Source organism: Galeopterus variegatus, unplaced genomic scaffold, assembly GCF_000696425.1.
Source record: "Galeopterus variegatus unplaced genomic scaffold, G_variegatus-3.0.2 Scaffold4051, whole genome shotgun sequence".
Lineage (NCBI taxonomy): Eukaryota > Metazoa > Chordata > Mammalia > Dermoptera > Cynocephalidae > Galeopterus > Galeopterus variegatus.
Genome location: NW_007730162.1, coordinates 150,385 through 172,298, shown reverse-complemented (window position 1 = coordinate 172,298; position 21,914 = coordinate 150,385). Strand labels below are relative to the sequence as shown.

Genomic DNA, 21,914 nt, shown 5'->3' with positions numbered 1-21,914 from the left:
ACTGGCTGACTGCCTGTCTGCTCTTTACTAAGCACTAAATGCAGAAATGAATAAAGGACAGTCTCTGATCTCGGGCAGCTCTCAAGAGGGCTGCATCTGTTCCATTCAGCATCTCTAGTCAAAGACCAAAGCTCATCTCTAACGTTAGAAAAACTGAACTATGCTTCCTGGGAATCAGGCAAACACTCAGGAAAGAGCAGAACAAAGTTAAGCAAATGGAAGGTCTGTTTTAAAAAGGTAGTAAGTGATAACAAGTCAAGTTTTTCAATTCCAAAGTCTTAAGATAGAAATAACCAAATTAAGAAACTGTTTTAAACACAAAATTCTCTAACACTAGAAATTATAAATTTCCAAATCGGCAGCTTTACTTCTTGTCTAATATTATTTAAAATGAATAGAATTATTCGTTGCAAGAATTAGTTAAATATCTTACGTGGAAACCAAAAGTAAAAATATAAAGTTGATGGATTTTTTTTAATCCACCAGATGGCTGATATCTTTTAAAAAACATATCCAAATCCTACTTACCTATGTCTTTGGCCCTTGAAGCTAAAGGTCTCCTCCACTGCGTGACAAATTTGTAAGCGTCAAGTCGAATTTCAATGATGTTATTCAGTAAGGCCAGAAGTGGTGCTAGGGGAAAAGCTGCCACAAAGATAGTTGTGAATCCAAACTGAAGAACTAGAGAAGAAAAAAGGAAAAAGAACAGAGAGTATTTATTTTCTGTTACTATTTTCAAAAGAATAGTAATCTGAATATGTCACTGTCTTAAGCCATATTTTCCCCAATACACAAAAACAAAGAACATCTCTTCCAGAAAAATGGCCAGGACACTGGAAAAAGAGGCACTTCCTGGGCCTGGAAGCACTGGCATCCTAGGAGCAGTGAGCATACCTAGGATCAAGATCTTGTTTTCTGAATTCCATTCTCTAATAAAAGGATCCAGTGTTCTGGAAAGAACGTTTGATTCCAGAGCTGTGGTAGGGAAAATACAAGATGAGCCTAGAATATCTTATGATGCCAGTGGTAAGGAGGTGCTTGAAAAATGATGGGGACATGTCAGTAGGACACTGGATGAATGTGAAGGCACTCCAAAGAGCCAAAGCTGGAACAATTTGGGCAACAAAATAAATAATTATAGCACTGTTATAACCCAAAGACTAAGTACCTAAGTCCATACTAATATAAATATTGATGCATATACCAATATAAATAAATAATTGAATAAAGAAATGGGAGATAAGGGGTGGCTCTTCCTTAGGGTAGAATTCTAATTAATAAACTTAGAAGGAATGATGGAAGTAGAAAATCACCATTCATCAAACATCACAGTAATAACTGTTTCAGGAAAGAACCATTAAATAATACTAAAAATTAGTAGGGGGAAGTATATTGAAGAAAACAGACATTTTTTTTTATTTTCAAAGTGTCTCCTCACATGATACATATTAATTACAAAGTGAAAATAGGATCTTTACAGTGGAGAAACCTGGTAGATGTCACCTTAACCAAGTGATCAAAGTTAATATCACCAGTAAAAAGACACATTGGTATTATCCAGCCCTGATGTGAATGCACTAAGAAGTTAGAACATCATTTATGCGGGATTGAAGAATTTGAAATTTGAAAATCTGAAGAATTTGAAAATTGAAATTGAAGAACCTTCTACAAAACTACTGAAAAATACTCTTCAAATATGTCAAGATCATGACGGAGTAACTGTCATAATTTAGAGGAAACTAAGGAGACACAACACCTAAATTCAATGTTGGATGCTGGATGGATAATGAATAAGAAAAAAGATTAGTGGGAAAACTGACAAAATTCAAATAAGGTCTGTAGATTAGCTAATAGTATTATATTAATGTGAATTTTCCGGTTTCAATAAATATAAGATGTTAACATTAGGGGAAGTAAGGTAAAGAGTAAACGGGAGCTCTACTGTTTTTGCAACTTTGAAAAATAAGAAGTTAAAAAAAGGGCCGTCCTTGACACAAAACAACCAGATGGCATAATGAAGAAAAAAAAAATTACTGGGCAAAATGGACTCCAAAAAAGTATTTGGCTAAATGAATGAACAGTAGTAAAATATACTTCCTACTATTTTTTACATTTTAAAATTTATTTTAAAAAGTAGCAACAACAAAACAACGACTAACGCTTACATATCATTTTCTATGTAACAGGCATTTCATCGATACTGTCATTTAATTTTCATGACAACCCAACAAAGTAGATACTGTTATTATCCTTATTTTACAGGTAAGAAAACTGAGGCACAAAGATGTCTTGTAACTTGCCCAAGACACATAACAAAGAAGTAATTCCAACCCCAGTGGTGTGGTTCCAGAGTCCTGCAGAATCTATCCACCTCATCTCTGTGACACTACCACCACCTCCGGGGTGTCCCCTCTCTTTGGTCACGTTCACACTCAGTGCCTATGCTAGGCGGCTCTTCACTCTCTGTTTCACACTTGGTTTTATTTTTCTCCAGACTTCATATAAATAAATAATTGAATAAAGAAATGGGAGATAAGGGGTGGCTCTTCCTTAGGGTAGAATTCTAATTAATAAACTTAGAAGGAATGATGGAAGTAGAAAATCACCATTCATCAAACATCACAGTAATAACTGTTTCAGGAAAGAACCATTAAATAATACTAAAAATTAGTAGGGGGAAGTATATTGAAGAAAACAGACATTTTTTTTTATTTTCAAAGTGTCTCCTCACATGATACATATTAATTACAAAGTGAAAATAGGATCTTTACAGTGGAGAAACCTGGTAGATGTCACCTTAACCAAGTGATCAAAGTTAATATCACCAGTAAAAAGACACATTGGTATTATCCAGCCCTGATGTGAATGCACTAAGAAGTTAGAACATCATTTATGCGGGATTGAAGAATTTGAAATTTGAAAATCTGAAGAATTTGAAAATTGAAATTGAAGAACCTTCTACAAAACTACTGAAAAATACTCTTCAAATATGTCAAGATCATGACGGAGTAACTGTCATAATTTAGAGGAAACTAAGGAGACACAACACCTAAATTCAATGTTGGATGCTGGATGGATAATGAATAAGAAAAAAGATTAGTGGGAAAACTGACAAAATTCAAATAAGGTCTGTAGATTAGCTAATAGTATTATATTAATGTGAATTTTCCGGTTTCAATAAATATAAGATGTTAACATTAGGGGAAGTAAGGTAAAGAGTAAACGGGAGCTCTACTGTTTTTGCAACTTTGAAAAATAAGAAGTTAAAAAAAGGGCCGTCCTTGACACAAAACAACCAGATGGCATAATGAAGAAAAAAAAAATTACTGGGCAAAATGGACTCCAAAAAAGTATTTGGCTAAATGAATGAACAGTAGTAAAATATACTTCCTACTATTTTTTACATTTTAAAATTTATTTTAAAAAGTAGCAACAACAAAACAACGACTAACGCTTACATATCATTTTCTATGTAACAGGCATTTCATCGATACTGTCATTTAATTTTCATGACAACCCAACAAAGTAGATACTGTTATTATCCTTATTTTACAGGTAAGAAAACTGAGGCACAAAGATGTCTTGTAACTTGCCCAAGACACATAACAAAGAAGTAATTCCAACCCCAGTGGTGTGGTTCCAGAGTCCTGCAGAATCTATCCACCTCATCTCTGTGACACTACCACCACCTCCGGGGTGTCCCCTCTCTTTGGTCACGTTCACACTCAGTGCCTATGCTAGGCGGCTCTTCACTCTCTGTTTCACACTTGGTTTTATTTTTCTCCAGACTTCCCTCTTTCCTTGAGTAAGTCCATCCACTCCCATGTCTTCATTATTCTCTCTCTGATAAGGATTCTCAGTTCTCTATCTCTAACCTGACTCTTCTCAGGGAATTTCCAGATGTATGTTATGAAACGGCACTCTCCACACCAGTCTCTCAATCTCATCCTTAAGCTTCTTCCTCCTTTCATCTCTCTCCTCCCTGCAGAGTCATCATGCATAAAAAGCAAGTCTCAGCTGGCTCAGCCTTCAGAATCATTAGCCTCCAAATCCAGCAATCACCCTTCAAAAATGTCACCTTTTTCCCTTCTGTCCATTGTCCCTATCAAGTTCAGACTCTTGAAACTTTTACCTCTCTCCCCCATTGCACTGCTGTCAGTGTGCCTAAAATGTTGGTTCAAGCCCATCCCTCATTAACTGCCTGCGCAAAACATTTCAGTAGGTTCTCGTTGCCTACAGAATAAGTCCCAAACTTTTAACCCTGCCACTCAAAGACGTCAGAATTTTACTCAAAGCAAGCATCCAAGTCTCGTCTCCAAATGTACCCAATAGCCCAGATGGGTTTCCCAAACAATCTTTTACTCTGGCCACTCTAGACTCCTGGTTTTACAGGGACACATCACATACTTAGTGTTTCCATTAATACTCTGATGAAATTCTTACCTCACAGGTAAGCTCAAATGTGCCCTCTTCTGTAACTATAATAACTACTGTCTCCTCTATAGCTCCCACAAATCTGCTCACGACCATAGAACTTACTTTGTCTTACTTTAAGGTTCTTTGTCTTTTTCTCCTATTGCACTGGGCTTTATGAAGGTAGGAATGGCAATTTCTTTGTGTTTCTATTTCCTACATACTCACAATAGTGGTTTTTCATATAGAAGGGACTTGTCAGTTACCAAATAATGCTGGTTCAATGACTGATATGTAATCACAATGAAGAAAGGCCAGGAAAGCAAAGAAAACATATCAGATAGAAATGAAAGTGGCAGAGATAATTCTTATAATCACTAAGAACACAGAAAAATGCAAGACTCACTAAAGAGTAGTTCTCTAAGGTTGAGTTTACCATAAAAATAACTGCAAGTTTAAAAGGAAAAAGAAGTTTAGTTCATCCCTAGGTTTTGTTTTTCTGACAACTAACGGTTAAATATTATGACCTACAATCAAGCCGAACAACTGCTTTCACATAGCACAGATGTGAGCTACATGATATTGGCCTTGAACTTATTAGCTATGATGCCCACTAGCTGCTGCTTTCCCAGTGGGGTCCAGGGAAGAGACTTCTCGTGGCGTAGAGGTAGGTGAATTAAAAAAACAAATCTTTGGAAAAACTTTTAAATATTGGAAAGCAGAGAATTATGTAACAAACTTGCACATACCGGTGGAAGAGTTAGTGTTAACTCTTGGTAACTCTCAATTTCATCCTTAAACCTGTTCCTCCTTTCATGACCCTCCTCCCTTCAGAGTTATCTTGCATAAAAAACAGTTCTTGGCTAGCTCAGCCTTCAGAGCCACTAGCTTTTAAGTCCCAACAGTTACCCTTCATAAATGTCTCTCATCTCTCCAACCCCTCTACTGTCTCTAATCGAGTTGACAGATTTTTTGTCACACCTACTTCATATCTTTTTAGAAATAAAATAAGTGAAACATAGATCAAATTAAAGTCTCTTATTTCCCTTGAGAGGTCTCTTTTCCCTTCACAGAGGCAACAACTAACATGACTTTTGTGTGCATCCTTCCAGTTCATTCATATTTTTAATACATACACATGTATATGCATACGCCAGTAAGCTATAGTGGATATAGCATGTAAACAATATTTTTTGTGCATCTAAAGTTTATATAGTGATATCATTCTTTACATATTTTTTGCCCTTTTCATTTCACATAATGTTTTTGAGATCTCAGCTTGATATATACAGATCTAGTTCATCTTTTGAACTGTTTTATACTCCAATATATGAACATACTTCCTTTTTATTTATTTATTTTAACTTCTCAATTTACATTATAGTTGATTTTCATGTCCCTTTACCACCTTCCTCTCCCTCCCCCATCACATCTGTTCACTTGTCTTAACAAGTTCAAGGAATTTGAACATACTTCCTTTTAATTTAACCTTTCTCGGACATTCTCTCTCCAAATATTGTTTTTCTTTATTCTTTTTTTATTGTCCTTCTGGGACTCCTATTACACACATTTTAGACCTTTGATTGTAATGAATGCTTCTCTTCTGTTTTGTTCAGTTTTTCTATTCTTTTCTCTCTCTGTGCTTCAGTTAGGGTTTTTAAAAAATTGACTCATCTTGAAGTCCACCAATCCTGTCTTCTGCTGTGTCAATCTGCTATTAAACGTATCAAGTGAGTTCTTAATTTCAGACGTTGTATTTTGCAAATTCTAGAATTATTTTTATAGATTTAAATTCTTTTAAAATTCTCCATCTTTCACTTTTGTTGATATTTTCTTCTATTTTAACATATAAGTCATAGATATTTGTTTTTTTTCTTGACTCATTTTTTAATTTAATTTATAAAAAAATTTTCATGGAATCAATTGATTATACATATTTTGGGGGTTCAACATTGAGATATCTTGATCAAATCAATATTACTAGGATATCTATTGTTACAAATCATAATTATTCTTTATACCCCTTGTCCAATCTTTTCCCATCCCCTTCTTCCTCCCCTCTCCCCCCTCTAATTACCCTAGATTTCTTCTCTCCTTCTGAAATAATGGTTACTCTGTTGATTTGTTGCCTAGACGATCTGTCCAATGCTGAGAGATGTGATCAGGTCCCCCAATATTATCATAGAGCAGATGCTTCTTCTGTCATTCTGAAGTGGGCTTTGTGAAGCGAGACATCCTCTTTTCTATATCTGCGAGTGACCCTCCTTGTGTCAATGCAATCCAGTGGCTGGCAGCCCATATGTGTGGTGGTTGTGGCATCTAGCTGCCTTCATGGCAGCCATGGTTATCGTGGTGCCTATGGTGGGCCACCCACATGGAGATGATGTTTTTGGTATGCTCCTTGGTGTTGTCAGAGTGCCTAGTTGTGTGGAGTGTCCAGTCTCCAGCTCCAAGCCTCAGGTCGCCGGATGGGCTCCATGGCACTGGCAGTGTGCCTGGGCCAGAACTAATTTTTTGTCCTTTGCTTACTTCTAACCTGGGGGAACTTCCTGTGGGAACCAGTACTTGAGCTGTGTGGTTGAGCTAAATTGCTGCTTTGCTTCTGCTTCCCTAGGGAAGGCTTTTTGTGCAGCTCAGGGTTTAATGGTTGACCTTATAGGTACTTCTGGCTCTTCAGAGACTCGGTGCACCTGGGTTATGTAGAAACTCTGCTCTGGGTCTTGGTTTTTTCATCGAACTGCATCACATACAATTCTGCATTCCTGACCAGTCTCCTCTGAGTGGTCCTGCGCTGATTGGGGGGTGGATCGGCTGTCCTTGCTGTATCCCATTGTTCTCCCAGTGGGCCTTTCTCCCCCACCACCCATGCTCTAAACACTTTCCATGGGACGGGCCCTGCACTGGTCCCTTGTGCTGACTTGCCGGCCTCTGAATGGCTCCCCTTTTTCAGCTGTTCTGGCTCCTCACTCCTGTGTGGGTCCATGGGAAACCTATTAGTGGTCTTGCTGTCCTGGGGGCCACCAAGGACCTCTTCTCCCCTGCTGCCTCCAAGTAACTCCATCTGAAGGGCACAGCTGTGGCTTCTGCCAGATCCTGCTCCATGTGCTCAGCAGCTCCAGCCTTAAAGTGGCCACAGCCTGAAATGCTCAGAGCAGCTTTTTCTTTCTCTCATCATGGTTTTTCCACCTTCATGAACTCCATAGGTCTCTCCTCCCCTTCTTCTGAGCTCCAGCAGCCCCGGCTTGGCTGATGTTACATTTTTATAGTTGTAAACTGGTTGATTTGTGGGAGAGAGTGATGCTGGGGACCATCTTGACCGGAACTCCTAACTCATAGATATTTGAAAGTCTCTATGCTAACTCCAATTTCTGGATCATCTGTGGGTCTCCTTTTTTCCTCTTGATTATTAGCCACATTTTCTTGACTCCTTGCATGCCTAGTAATTGTTTTTTGTTTTTGTTTTTGTATGACAGACATGTAGAGGCTCTAGATCAAGGGTCAACAAACTATGGCCTGCAAGCCAAATTTGGCCAGCCACCTTTTTTTTTTTTTTAACCCCCTGGGAGCTAAGAATGTTTTTTTATTTGTTTGTTTTTGCTTTTATTTTTAACATTTTAAGTGGTTATAGTTTAAAGTCTATAAAAGCAGTGTCTATATAGGAACCTTGATTTTTCCTGTTGGTCCCCAAGCCTAAATTATTTACTATTCTAGCCCTTTAGTAACAAATTTGTTGGTCTCTGCTCTTGGTGACGTTCTCTTCTACCATGAAGAGTTCCTCATGCTGTGTCAGGCAGATAAGGGAGGAGAAGATGGGTCTGGTCACAGATTGAGCTGGGTTGGTGCTGGGGTATAGAGCTCAGTCCAACTTTGGTTTGTTCTTGTTCCTTGGCTGTGGTTGAAAACCTGATGGGTCTCTATCTCCTCAGCCCTGAAAAACTGGAAGAGACTCAGTTCTACCCTTTGAGAAGTTTTAAGATTAGATCTTTAGCTATCACCTTTTAAAAAATATTGCATTATTAGAGATAGAGAATGACTTTACATAATGATAAAAAAGTCAATTCAACAGTAAGCTAGAATAATCCTAAATGGTATGTACATAACACAGTTTCAAAATATATAAAGCAAAAGTGGACAGAACTAAAAGTAGAATAAGATAAATCCACAATCATAATTTGTTCTTAGTAACTAGTAGACAAAACAAAGTTTAATAAGAAGATAGAAGATTTGAGCAGCACGATTAACCAATTTTGCCTAATTAACATATAATTGTAGAGCATTATACCAACAACTGCAGAACACACTTTAAATATTTATCAAAATAGACAATATGGAGGAGCATAAAGCAAATTTCAGCATATAGTAAAGGACCAAAATAACATAGAGATTATTCTCTGGCCACAATGGAATTAAATTAGAAATCAATGACAGAGACATAATTAGAAAATCCTCAGATGTATTGATAAAAATCTCAAAAATATCTATAAACAACTACAATTGATATCAGATTTTAGCAAGTTTGTGTGACAGGTCAACATACAAAATAATGATATTTCTGTACATTAGTAACAACATATTTGAAAATAAAACTATAAAAACATCATTTGCAATTGGACTGAAATTCCTAAAGTGCCTAGGAATAAATCTAACCTAAGTTTTACAAAACATGTACACTAAAATCTACCAAAAAAATTGCTGAGAAAGATGTAGAAAGACAGATAAATGCAGGAATACACCCTATTAATGGATTGAGAAAACAATCTCAATTCTCCTTAAATTGATCTAGGAGTTCAATTGAGTCCCAAACCATATCTCAGTAAGATTTTTATAGAAATTGGAAATCTGATTCTAAAATTTATATGAAACCAATTTTAAAGAACAACGTTAAACTTTTTGTTCATTTAAAGATACCATTAAGAGAGTGAGAAGTCAAGCCACTAACTGGGAAAAGATATTTGATTTGCAACATATATATCTGACAATGGACTCATATTCAGAATATGTCAATAACTTCACCATATCACTAAAAAAATAAAACATAGCCCTGAATGGGAATTCACAAAAAAGGATATCCAAATGATTATAAGCATATGAAAAGGTGCTTGGCATCATTAGTCGCCATGAAACTTCAAGTTAATATTATGATGAGCTACTGTTAAATACCAACCAGAATGGCTAAAATTTGAAAAGAATGACAAAAGTTTTAGTGAGTATGTGGAATAACTGAAGCTCTTATACTGCTAGTTGGAGTATAAATTGGTACAACTCAGTTCTGAAAACCGTTTACAAGTGTCTACTGAAGATCAACAAATGTATATCCTATGACCTAAACTCCATTCCTAAATAAATTCCCAACAGAAATGTATATGTTAATCAAAGCATATGTACAAAAATGTTCACAGCAGTATTATTTCTAAGAGCCAAAACCAGGAAACAACCCAATTGTCTATCACCTAAACAACCCAATTATCATCAGTAGAAAAGATGAATAAATAATGGTGCATTGCTATTTTCAGAAGCCTAGAAGATCTGCAAACTCACAAAGTAGTTCGCCTATTGGCACACTGATGCCTGTGCTTCCACAAGTAAATCTTCCCCTTTTCAACTAAAGCTTGACAAAAGCTTAGATTCTTATTAAAATGCATTTATGTAACACATTAATCCTTACCAGCACTCAGGACTACATTTCATGATATGGGAGAAGGTTGAGGAATTGGTTGTGGTGGGGTCTGTGTGCTGTGGGGAGTTCAGGGAGAAAGGTAGGGTGTGTCTGGGAGTGGAAATGCAAAAAACCCACATGACTAAAAGGAAGGATGGGGGTGGGTGTCAGAGACAAACTGCCTGTTTCATAATTCTGCTTCTGGTCTACATTCTAGGAATACCATACAGCGATGAAAATGAAATTCTACTTACCTGTAGCAACATGGAAGAATGTTATAAACATGATATTGGATGAAAGAAGCCAGTTACAAAAGAGTACACACTCTACAATTCCATTTATATGAAGACCAAAAAAGACAAAATTAATCTATGGTGTTAGAATTAAGAAAAGTGCTTAGAGAGGGCGTTATGAATTGGGGAGGGGGCAAAAGAGCCTTCTTTGATTTTGCTAATACTCTGTTTTCTTGATCTAGTTCACAAGATGGCAAACTTTTCCTGTAAGGAGCCAGACAGTAAATATTTCAGGCTTTGTGGACCACACAGTCTCTTTCACAACTACTCAACTCCATCTGTTGTTGTGCAAAAGCAGTGATATATAATATGTAAATAAATGGGCATTGCAGTGTTCCAATAAAACTTTATTTACAAAAACAGGCAGTGGACTGGGTTTGGCAAATCCCTCATCTACATTGATTTGGTTACATTTGTGTGTAAATTTATGAAAATTCATTGATCTGTACACTTAAGATTTAAACATTTTTCTCACTATATGCTATACTTCAGTGAATACATTTTAAAAAATACAACAAAGCTGAAAGTCATTAAGAAAATAACAAGAGCGGAAGTTAGCAGTTAGGATTCACTAGTCTGCTTGTGATGCTTTCTGAGATTTGTCTTATGCTGAAAAGATACTGCAGTATTTATTCGGGCACTACCAATTCTAGCCATATAAAAGCATCTTTTCAAGCACTCAGTGTACCAACATCATCATTCATTTCCTTCTTTATGGGAGAAGACTCCATTAAGAGACCTCAAAGTAGTTAGTTCTCTTAATGAATTCCCTTTATTAAGTTGCATTTTTGATGCCCAAATTGATTTCTTCTCCAAGTCATATTATTCTGCCATTCTATAACGGAAACTCTAAAGAACATCAGTAGATACTTAGGACATAAGCAATCTAAGAAACATTAAATATCAATTCTCCCACTTGTTTAATTTTCAGATTTTCCCAGAGAAAACTGCTTCCTTCAGAAATAATGCATCTTGTCCATCCCATGCCTAGTTCTACCCCTATGTTATAGAGCTTAAACATAATTTTCTTAAAAAGGAAAAAAAATACATATGCACTCAATACATCTGCTAAGGGATTTTATTAGCTTTTCCTCCCAGGAGTTAAGAATAGGAGAATAACAACAATGTTATAGCTAACACATACTGAGCACATGCTATGAGTCAGGCATTGTTCTAAGCTTTTTCCATGCATTAACTCATCTAAACTGCATGAAAACTCTCTTAAGTGGTTAACCTTATTTTTATCCCCATTTTAGTGATGAGGGCAAAGGGAGATTAAATAATTGCCCAAGGTTTCACATTTAATAAATGATAGGGTAGGGATATGAACTCAGATAATTTACTTTCAAAACCCATGGAAGTAGATACATGCTAAGAGAAATAGCTTTGGTTTAATTCTAAGGAAATCTGATTCCTTAAATATAAGTGGAGCACAACTCAAGCAAGGCCTTCCTGCCTCTGCGTTTAGGACAGGAATCCCCACACACTGATGGCCCCGATGAGAACAAGCATATGTTGAGTAGAATGTCACTAGAGATCTAAAATTTGCATTGATAACAAATAGGATAGAGTAGAATATTTCCATACTCATTTCTAAGTATTCATCAAAGAGTCCGTAGGCATTCATTGGCTGAAGGTTGTAGTCCTTTTCCCATTGTGGGAAACTTATTTTTCTTTCAGGCCCATGTTCTTGTCGTACTTTTCTTCTAGTCCACCAATTCTGAATTAACCTGCACAAAAAGATCAAGTTCTTACAAGAAAAAAAGAGAAATGTAACTGTTCATCAGACAAGTAATAAAAGAGGAGAGTTAGAATACAGAACCATTGCTTAAAAAAATTCAGAACAGGCTATCAAGGAAATACAGCCTCAGATTAGAAAGTTTCAATGGAGTCTATCCTTCAAGCATTTCTACTTCCAAGTAAACGGAATGACTGATGAACTTATTTTGATCATCCATGAAACTGTTGCATGTTTGGCATTGCCTATGAGGGTTGGACAGAGGACTGAGAACATCTGTAAACTGATCTCTCTGGACAAAGACAACACCCAGACATCTGAGGTGACAAAGATTTGGCTAGGGTGGCTCGACTTAGCACCCATGAACAGTCCTACCACCTGGTGCTGACCTGCATATTCTGACTTCAGGAACTTAGAAGAACTGCAAACCCCCAAAACGCTTCACCCCTTGGCACACGGAAGCTCGCAGTTCCACTACTGGACTTGCCTGCTCTCGGCTTGAGCTGGACTGAGGCTCTGACTCCCACCTGATGATAATTTTTTCTCATCTTGCACTGGTGAGGTGAGCACCTAATCCTTAGCAGTGTTCAGTGTGTGTTTTATAATACGGGAAAGGGTTGAGGGGGAGGCAGGTCTGTGTCCTGCATGGGGCAAGAAAAAAATGGAGGGGTATCCAGAAGTAGACATGCCAAAACAAAAATAAAAACGTGAAATAAAGGAAATAAAGAATGGGTTTCAAAAGCGACCTCTGCCTACTTCACAATTTTGCTCTATGTCCCTATTACTAGATGATAAAATATAGTTCCCTTGATGTCTTTGATATTTTAATTGCAGTTTATACCTTAAAGTAGAATACCATGCTTGTAATTTTTTTGTTTAATGCCTTATTTTAAAAAAATGTTTCACAGAAAACATCAAACACCTGGAATAAGATTTCTAAAAATAAATCTAACAATAAAAAACTCCTGGCATTGGTTCTGACAAGGAGCTAAGAGATGACTTTCTGAAGTGAACCAGGTTCCAGCTGATTGTTCTGGCTGAGTGCTTCTCCCTGAAGCTTGGAGTTCTCTATGTCTCTACAGAGACAGCGAGCTGACATGGAAACCACTAGGTGTGGGATAAAAGCAGAAATAGGAGTGTTGCTGATGTATGTCCCTTTAAAACTTAACTGACCAGAACTGAGCAAACACAGCAGAATTCAAGGTTATCCTTACAAAGGTGATGCAAGTTTTTGCCCACTGTCGTCCACAAAAAATATTATCATCAGGTGGTAATATTTTTACTGGTTAAGATATGCTGACTTAGAAATACTCCTGTGTCTTTTTTGAATCCCTGAACTTTTCTACTTTCCATAAATTCTTTTTATACACAGTCTGAATTTAAGGTAATTTAAAAAAAAAAAATTACCACTCTAGATTTATTGTGGGGATGGGGAGTGGAGATCTAACCAATGTGTCATAAATAGCCAGGGACTAGCAATGCTGAAGCCCAAAGGGTCACAGGCACAATTTAGAGCAGCCTGCAAGCAACTGTCCAATATTTAGAGGCCCACGGAGACTTCTTAAAGAATATTCTTTCATTTTTTGTGACTTGTGCTAAATCTCCCCAAAGAGATAATGTTTATTTTCACGATTGCCTTTGAATATCTAAGTATGAGCACTTAGTTCCAGGTAGACACGCTGGCTTAATTGCTAGTCTGTATTGCTTATCTTACTTGCCACACCTAGAAAAGCCAGTAACGAGCAATGCTGCTTCTCAATGATTGATATCTAAGGTACTTACGGGTAGCCAAGTTCCATGAAATTATTCCAGGTCTGCTTTAGCACCATTATAATACCCATTTGCATACAGAGATCAATAAGGCATCCACTAGGGTGGCACTGCAAGGTAAGCAAACACAGAAATTCAAGAATCAATGGAGAGGAAGAAAGGGTGTCTGGTTTCTAATCTACACAAAATTGCCCTAACGCTGTTAAATGCGAGTCTGTAGGAAACAAGGAATGACGGGAGAATACAGACCTCTTCTAGTCTCCACCTGTTTATCAGCCTCAAGTAGGCACCTGGGTGTCCTGTAAATCTTCAACACACACAGAAAAACAAGCTGTTAGCATTCTGTAGATTTCAGCTTTCAGTGGATATTATATTCAGTTTAGCACATCCTCCAAAGTGAATTACTGGCCTAGTAAGTATCAGGTTTGAGGGAATTAGGAAGCCCTCCAGAGCTGTCATAACTGCAGCTTCTGGAATTTTCCAGGGGACATTTCTCTTCTGGCCTTTCTGTCTGACTGCTGATCACAGAGGCCAGTTCTTGCTGCTTGCTGTGACTTTTAACATTTTCTACTGAATATCAAGTGCTCTGGCCTGTGTAAGCAGCAGTTTTACTCCTGGATTTAAACACATTTGATCTCTCTCAATCATAATAATGCTGTTTTTTAAAAAGAGATTATTAAACGATTTGACTAGAATTGCGTGCTGTTGGAGTAGCTAGAAACTGAGGACAGCTGCTGTATCCACCTCACCAAAACCCTATACCTGGCCTTCCCTGTTTCCCATCTCCTCAGAAATGCTTCCAGATGTAATGGAGTTCATGGGACATTAGCGCTAAATGTGGAATCCTTTCAAATCCTCACAGGTGCTGGATTTAGAAGCTACACAATCCTCTGGCATCCCATTTCCACCCTTTTCCTGTTGGGATGTCCTTTCCCCTTCTGTGAAGTCAGGATCTAGGGCATGCTGCAGGCCACCTCCCATTGTGTCACCTGCTTGCACAGGTGTGAGATCCAGGGGCCTGATGCAGGTGCAGACGGAGGCTAGAAGTTTTCAGACCATCATTCACACGTGCAAATTATTTTCCTCCACTCACCTTAGCAACAAAAGCTACACAGACACTTGAATGGAGGAGACTATTTCCCGGGGGTGCAAGGTGGTTATGAGATTTGGGAAGGGAAAGGAGGCAGCTGCTCTTTTCTTTCTACACTTTGTATAAATCACACTAAAGGAGAAGCTTCTCCATCATCTCTGGTCAGTGACCTCCGGGCGCTCTGTCCTCGGCCTGCGGAGGTGTGGAGAGGTCAGGTTCTTACCTTCCCAGGAAGAACGCGATGTAAAATGTGGAGCTGTTCAGATTGACAAACTGAAAAAGAAACATTTTCAGGGTGAAGCTGTTCTCCCACTCGGACTCTGTGCGAGGCTGTTCTGTGGACAAGAGGGGAGCAGAGTGTGAGAGGTTGAAACTCACCCCCAGGATGGGAGCAGAGGGGGTCTAGGGGGCTGCCAGAGACTCCAGTTCGCCTGTAGATGGCGTGTGATGGAACAGACCATCTATACATGGGACCGTCAAGCTCACAGACCAGCTCCAAGAAGGGTTTAGTGGGAAGTGGCTATTGAAGTATCTGAGGGAATTGAATATCCAGATTGTTCCATTGTTACAGGATGCCTGGAGAGCCTGGAGAAGAGACAGCCAGGCTGAAGTGGCCTCATTCCCAGTCCTGGGTCCCTGCAATAGCCACCCCTTTTCCTCTTAGTTCCTACCAGTGACTAGGGCCTGTGGAGTCAGGTCCCCTCCCAGGTTCTAGTAATTCCTTGGTCTCGATGTCTAGTTCTAGTGTTACGCAGGCTACCGCATACTGTGGAGTGAAACCCTTACCACAGAATGCTGAGAATACTGGGCTCCTTTGCTTTTATCCTGTTCTACCATCTTCCATCCTTATGGACAAACACCGAGGAGATGACCTCCCCTTTACAGTTTTTACTGCATATCAACAATCTGTGTCTTACAATTTCCTGCCCTCAGTCAGGGGCCAATTCTCATCTCCTTGTATTTCAACTTCCATAAAGCAAATGCTGTCTGGACATTGTGTTGTGATCCAAAATATGGATCTATTTGCCCTCAAGATTGAACTTCCAACTTAAAATCTCATGTCAAAGGCATTTATCCTTCCCTAGGAGCTGCATTCACCTCAAACAGTGCCAAACAATGCAGTTAATGCAATAGCATTTTCCCTGTTTCCATGTTCCCTGAGCTTCTAATTGTTCATTTAACATTTCATCCCATTAATTCCTCTTCCATGAATTATAACTCAAAGTGCTTCCTGGGAGCGTATCTGAGAAGGGCAGGGAGAAAGAAAATCTCACTAAAATGATTTGAATGTCAGTTCAGAATAAGGCTGTACTGCTGTTGAAGGCAGAAAAGATAAAAGATCCTTAATGGGCTTTAGTTCTATTTCACTTCTGCTACTGAACTCCTGGTTACATGGGAATGTCTCTTGGGTTGCCAGCCAGCTGGGATTCCAGGTGTCCCATGAATCAACCAGGGCTGATTCTCCACTGGCATTTTTGCCAGGCTGGATCGAGGTGCTACTGGACACAGTCCACCAGTGGGCAGTTACCTCTTCCAAGGGCATAAACCTCTTTATCGTTTTGGGCAAGGGGTAGTAGTGATGAGAGATTTCAATGATATTAAAGGAGGTAATGTAAAGTGCCTAGCTCTGTATCTGGCACATTGAAAGGCTCAGTAAATTTATTACCTATTATTATGATGATTATAATAAAATAAAAACACTTTTGTGGTATATTTTCTCCTGGACAAGCTACATATGGGAATGCATTAAAGCAAGTTTTAAGTGGGAGCATGTAATTTTCTCAAATTGCATAGAGCACAGTGACTAACACCTTGTTTAAAAAACTGGGACAATTTCTATGTCTTGAAAATGTGGTAAATATGCAGCTTATAGCTGTCTACCAGATTGTTCTAGTGCTTTGTGGGGTCAGAGAAATGTTCTTAGGGGTGACCTGTCCAGATGAATGTTATTTCTACAAATGTCTTTTTCCTGGTAAAAGACTTGCAGTCTTCAAAGCAACTATCTTTGCTGTGATTTTACATACCACAAAAACTTGATACTTATAAACTAAACACAAATTGTAGGCAATAGAAAATGAACATTTCTCTAAATGATACTGAACACTTAATATACATGTATTTTTGAGATGCTTTTATTTGTGCATGAAGAAAAAACCTACTTTAATTACATTAGCTCATGATAGATAATGTTCATGACAAGTTTTAAAACCTTAAATAGAAAAGATTCTCCAGTGACTAGATATATTTAAAATGTTCCTTGAAGACAAAGAAAAAATTGTTGTATGCAATTTAAAATAAGGGGAATGGTTCTTTTCAGCAGTGTTCAAGAAAAGAAATTTTGAAAACACACTTTAAACTACAATATTGTACCATGAAATAAAGAGTTCCACTTACCTAAATTAGTCAGAAGCAGTGCAACTTTTTCATAGAGCTGTAAAATAAATTTCATACATTTAACAAATGTATGGCAGATGTTCTAAAATCTATAATTATAAAGGAAATAGGTAGTCAAATCATGAGTTTAAAGTAATTTCATTAACCATTCATTACTCAAACAATGAAAATATTGTGAAAAATTGTGCCCTTTCAGGGCAAGAGAGAAATATACAAGGTCCCATTTAACTTTTTAAAAAAATTCCACTTCTTATGCTGGGGTGAATAATTCCTTGGCAACTAGGCTAGCTGCCACTAATTAGCACCTTTCTAAGTGATACTGGGTAAGTCACAACATTCCCGAGCCTCAACAACCTGAATGTGAAAACTCTAAGACCACTTCTGATGGTGAGATTCTGCAATCTTATTTTTTATGGACTGCTGTAAATTCTAGATGACAGCACTCATAAACACCGAAGTGATTAAACATTATTGGAAATTTCCAGAGGTTAGAGAATATTCTGTTTTTCCATTAGTGCACTGGATGCATCCTTAATGTGCCCAGCCATCTGGTAAATGGATGGTGCTAAGAGGGAAACGAGTGTGAGTGTGTGTGTGTGTGTGTGTGTGTGTGTGTGTGTGTTTGTACAGAGGTGTAAAGGGTATACCCTGCTCTAGGAGATTCCACAAAGAGGGTATAAATTGAGAGCTGGAGCAAGTGCTCTCTTTAAAATGAAAGATGAAAAATGAAAAGGAAAAGGAAAACTAATGGATTTAAATAATGTAGAAAATAAGATCACATTTAGAATAAAGTAGTGAAAACGCACTGGTTAAAGTTCCCCAGACTGGAATTGTAGCTTTGCCACCCAGCCAGCTGGAGGACTTTGGCAAGTGACCTCACCTCTTCTTCAGACCATCATTTTCCTTATATGTGGGTGGGTTGGGTATTGAACTCACTGGCCTTAAAGTCCTTCTTAATGAAACAGGCAAAAAACTCGGACTGGATGGCTCCAAACTTTCAGCAATAACTATGGTTTGCTACATTAAGATATAATTAATATGGCCATTGGATGAAAACTTGTATATAGAAACCTCGGACTCTATATAATAAACAGTAATGTAACTGGAGTCCAATGTTAAAAAAGATAGGTATAATTTTCAGTAAAAAAACCCTGTGGTATAGATTAGCCATACGCATTTGATCATAAAAATAAAATCCTGGTAAACAACAGATTAGAACAGAAGTTCTAATCAAATATGTTAATATTACAAAGATGGTGTATCATTAAAATTATTTAATTACATAATTATACAGGAAAATTAGATTCAACTGGTAAGACAACCTTTCTCGAAAATACAATTCTTTTAATTAATTTATTTATTTTTGCCATTTTTTGAAGAGAAGTCCAGGTATTTATTCCTCATTTAATCAATGCAAGTACTCAGACCAAAGGAAACGTACTGCTTTTTTTTTTTTAAAGATAATTTGTAATACATATATGTGCGGTACAAAGTTGACTTTCAATAGCTGTGTACAATGTGTGATGGTGGGATCAGGACAGTCAGCTTATTCATCATTACAATATGCAATCATCTGTTAATCAATTTCTCATTAAACCCCCTCCTTTTCCCTCTCCCCTGCCCTTTCCCACCTCTAGGAACCATGTTTCTTTTCTTTCCTTCTAAAAGTTTAACATATTAGTGTGATTGCTATTTCTTTCTCTTTGTCTCTCTTTATTGTTTATTTGTATATTCATGGATTCAGTTCCCACTTATGAGTGAGGACATGTGGTATCTTTCTGTGTCTGGCTTATTTCACTCAACATAATTTTCTTCAGGCTCATCCATGTTGCTGCAAATGGCAGAATTTCATTCTTTTTTATGGCTGAGTAGTAAAAAATACAATTCTTGATTACCCTGTTTATCTTTTAAATCTTTCATGTTGACATACACTTGTCAAGGTGCCTCATTCTGCACCCTTGTCTAAAAGGCCTTGGGAGCTGATAAGCCATTGTTGCTTGGATATGGACTCTGAAAAAATTGGAATTTAAAAAAGAAACAGCTTAGGAGTCAACATGTGATTAAATTAACCTTTTGAAAAGTAAGATAAAGTGTAAGATAAAATGTTAGGGATCCATGGCATCTGTGAATTCCTTATATTTATGTTAAAGATACAAAAATACGCGCAGTGAGACTTCGGGCAGGATACAGCAGGAAAGGGCACATACGCAGAGGAGCTCATGGCCGCCAAGGGATCTTCACATAAGTAGTTTCTGGGAAAAAATCTGGTTTCTCATTATGCAGTTGAGATAGAAACCACGTGTGTTCTGATAAGAGCAGTGGAAAATCTAAGTTTCCAACCTGGATGCCACAAATTCTGATTGTTAATATCTGTAACCGACAGAAAGCTTTCTGATCTTAAGGATTTGCTTAAAAAAAAAAAAAAAGCCACAAGCATTTCTAATTTGATCTGGTCAGCCTCATCAGTGCATGTGGGCTTGATCTGATGCAAGCCATATTCTTCGGTTTACTTCTTTTTGGAAAAAGAGATTGTGGTTTTCACTGTTTACAGTGTAATGAACTATCTGATTCATACCGGTATGGCTGAATAAAAAGGAAACTAGTAACATTTTAGTCTCCTAAAAAGTGTCCTCTGTGTTAAAAAAAAAAAGTGTCCTTTGTGCTCTTTTGTTTTAGTGTCCTTTGTTGGCCCGTTTAGCTTGCAACCACCATATTGAGATGTTCTTTGGTCACTAGTGAAGCAGAACAGAATCGAAAGAAGAGGATGAGCAAGAAAAAACCATCCTACTTGCTCCTATTCTATTGGAATTTAAAAAAGAAACAGCTTAGGAGTCAACATGTGATTAAATTAACCTTTTGAAAAGTAAGATAAAGTGTAAGATAAAATGTTAGGGATCCATGGCATCTGTGAATTCCTTATATTTATGTTAAAGATACAAAAATACGCGCAGTGAGACTTCGGGCAGGATACAGCAGGAAAGGGCACATACGCAGAGGAGCTCATGGCCGCCAAGGGATCTTCACATAAGTAGTTTCTGGGAAAAAATCTGGTTTCTCATTATGCAGTTGAGATAGAAACCACGTGTGTTCTGATAAGAGCAGTGGAAAATCTAAGTTTCCAACCTGGATGCCACAAATTCTGATTGTTAATATCTGTAACCGACAGAAAGCTTTCTGATCTTAAGGATTTGCTTAAAAAAAAAAAAAAAGCCACAAGCATTTCTAATTTGATCTGGTCAGCCTCATCAGTGCATGTGGGCTTGATCTGATGCAAGCCATATTTTTCGGTTTACTTCTTTTTGGAAAAAGAGATTGTGGTTTTCACTGTTTACAGTGTAATGAACTATCTGATTCATACCGGTATGGCTGAATAAAAAGGAAACTAGTAACTTTTTAGTCTCCTAAAAAGTGTCCTCTGTGTTAAAAAAAAAAAGTGTCCTTTGTGCTCTTTTGTTTTAGTGTCCTTTGTTGGCCCGTTTAGCTTGCAACCACCATATTGAGATGTTCTTTGGTCACTAGTGAAGCAGAACAGAATCGAAAGAAGAGGATGAGCAAGAAAAAACCATCCTACTTGCTCCTATTCTATCTTTGAAATATTTATTTTTCAAGAAACGTAATAAAATGCAAACCAGTAAGTGCCCCTAATCAGTCATAAAGAGGCATAATCTTTTGTTAGGTTCTAGAGAACTTCTGTAAAATAATATGAATTTTATTTTTAAAGTTCATACTACGTAAAAATAAATACACATCATCAAATCCAGAAAATAGAAATCCCTTATAGACCTGCTTCAGTTTGGATTAGACAAATCTAGCAAAAAGTCAGAAACAGGATATGTGATTTACAATAATTACATTATTTAAAAATTAGAGTAATGAATATAAATTAAAAACCAATCTTGCTCTCAAGGATTTTATATTTGATTAATGAAAAACTATTAATAATGTCTAAATGATGGTTTTTTTTTGTAAGACCAGAATGGCCAAAATTTTAAGTAGCTGAAAACAACTTAGATAGCTGTTTGATTAATGAAAAACTATTAATAATGTCTAAATGATGATTTTTTTTTGTAAGACCAGAATGGCCAAAATTTTAAGTAGCTGAAAACAACTTAGATAGCTGTAAAAGTTCTAAATTATTGGGTCATGAAAATATCTTAAATTGAATAATTTCAGAAAAATGGTAATGCAATTGGCCCCTGCACAAAAGGGTCCTGGCTGATGTTGCTTTTAGAGTTCTTACGTATGCTTTTTTTTTTCTTTCCTTTCCCTCACTATGGCTGGTAATTTCCTGTTCTCAACAGTACTCTTGCCTTAGTAACCTTAATTTTATTCTAATTTGATGTTGGCTTGGAAATCAGAGCACCAAAGGTGTTCAGATTATATCTAAAACAAATGATAATAAACCATAAGGGCATTCCTAAGAATAATACCTGCTAGCTTCAGTGCGTGGACCCCACATCATCCATTTTGGCTACTCCGAATCCCTTCGTGACAGAAACAAATGTGAAATGCCTGGTAGCCTAGCTCCCAGCACATAGCAGATGCTTTGTAATGTCAGCA

The 21,914-nt window shown here is 37.4% G+C and overlaps 1 protein-coding gene across 1 annotated transcript in view; it reads right to left on the bottom strand.

Moving 5' to 3' along the window:
• Positions 1-21,914, bottom strand: part of ANO4 (anoctamin 4) — a 192,950-nt gene that overhangs the window by 22,208 nt on the left and 148,828 nt on the right. The window contains exons 16-21 of the mRNA XM_008586623.1: positions 17,355-17,391; positions 15,184-15,295; positions 14,120-14,177; positions 13,883-13,980; positions 11,950-12,092; positions 529-681 (exon numbers count right to left, since the gene is read on the bottom strand). Of these exons, the coding sequence (XP_008584845.1) occupies positions 529-681; positions 11,950-12,092; positions 13,883-13,980; positions 14,120-14,177; positions 15,184-15,295; positions 17,355-17,391 (601 nt within the window). The remainder of the gene's footprint in view (positions 1-528; positions 682-11,949; positions 12,093-13,882; positions 13,981-14,119; positions 14,178-15,183; positions 15,296-17,354; positions 17,392-21,914) is intronic.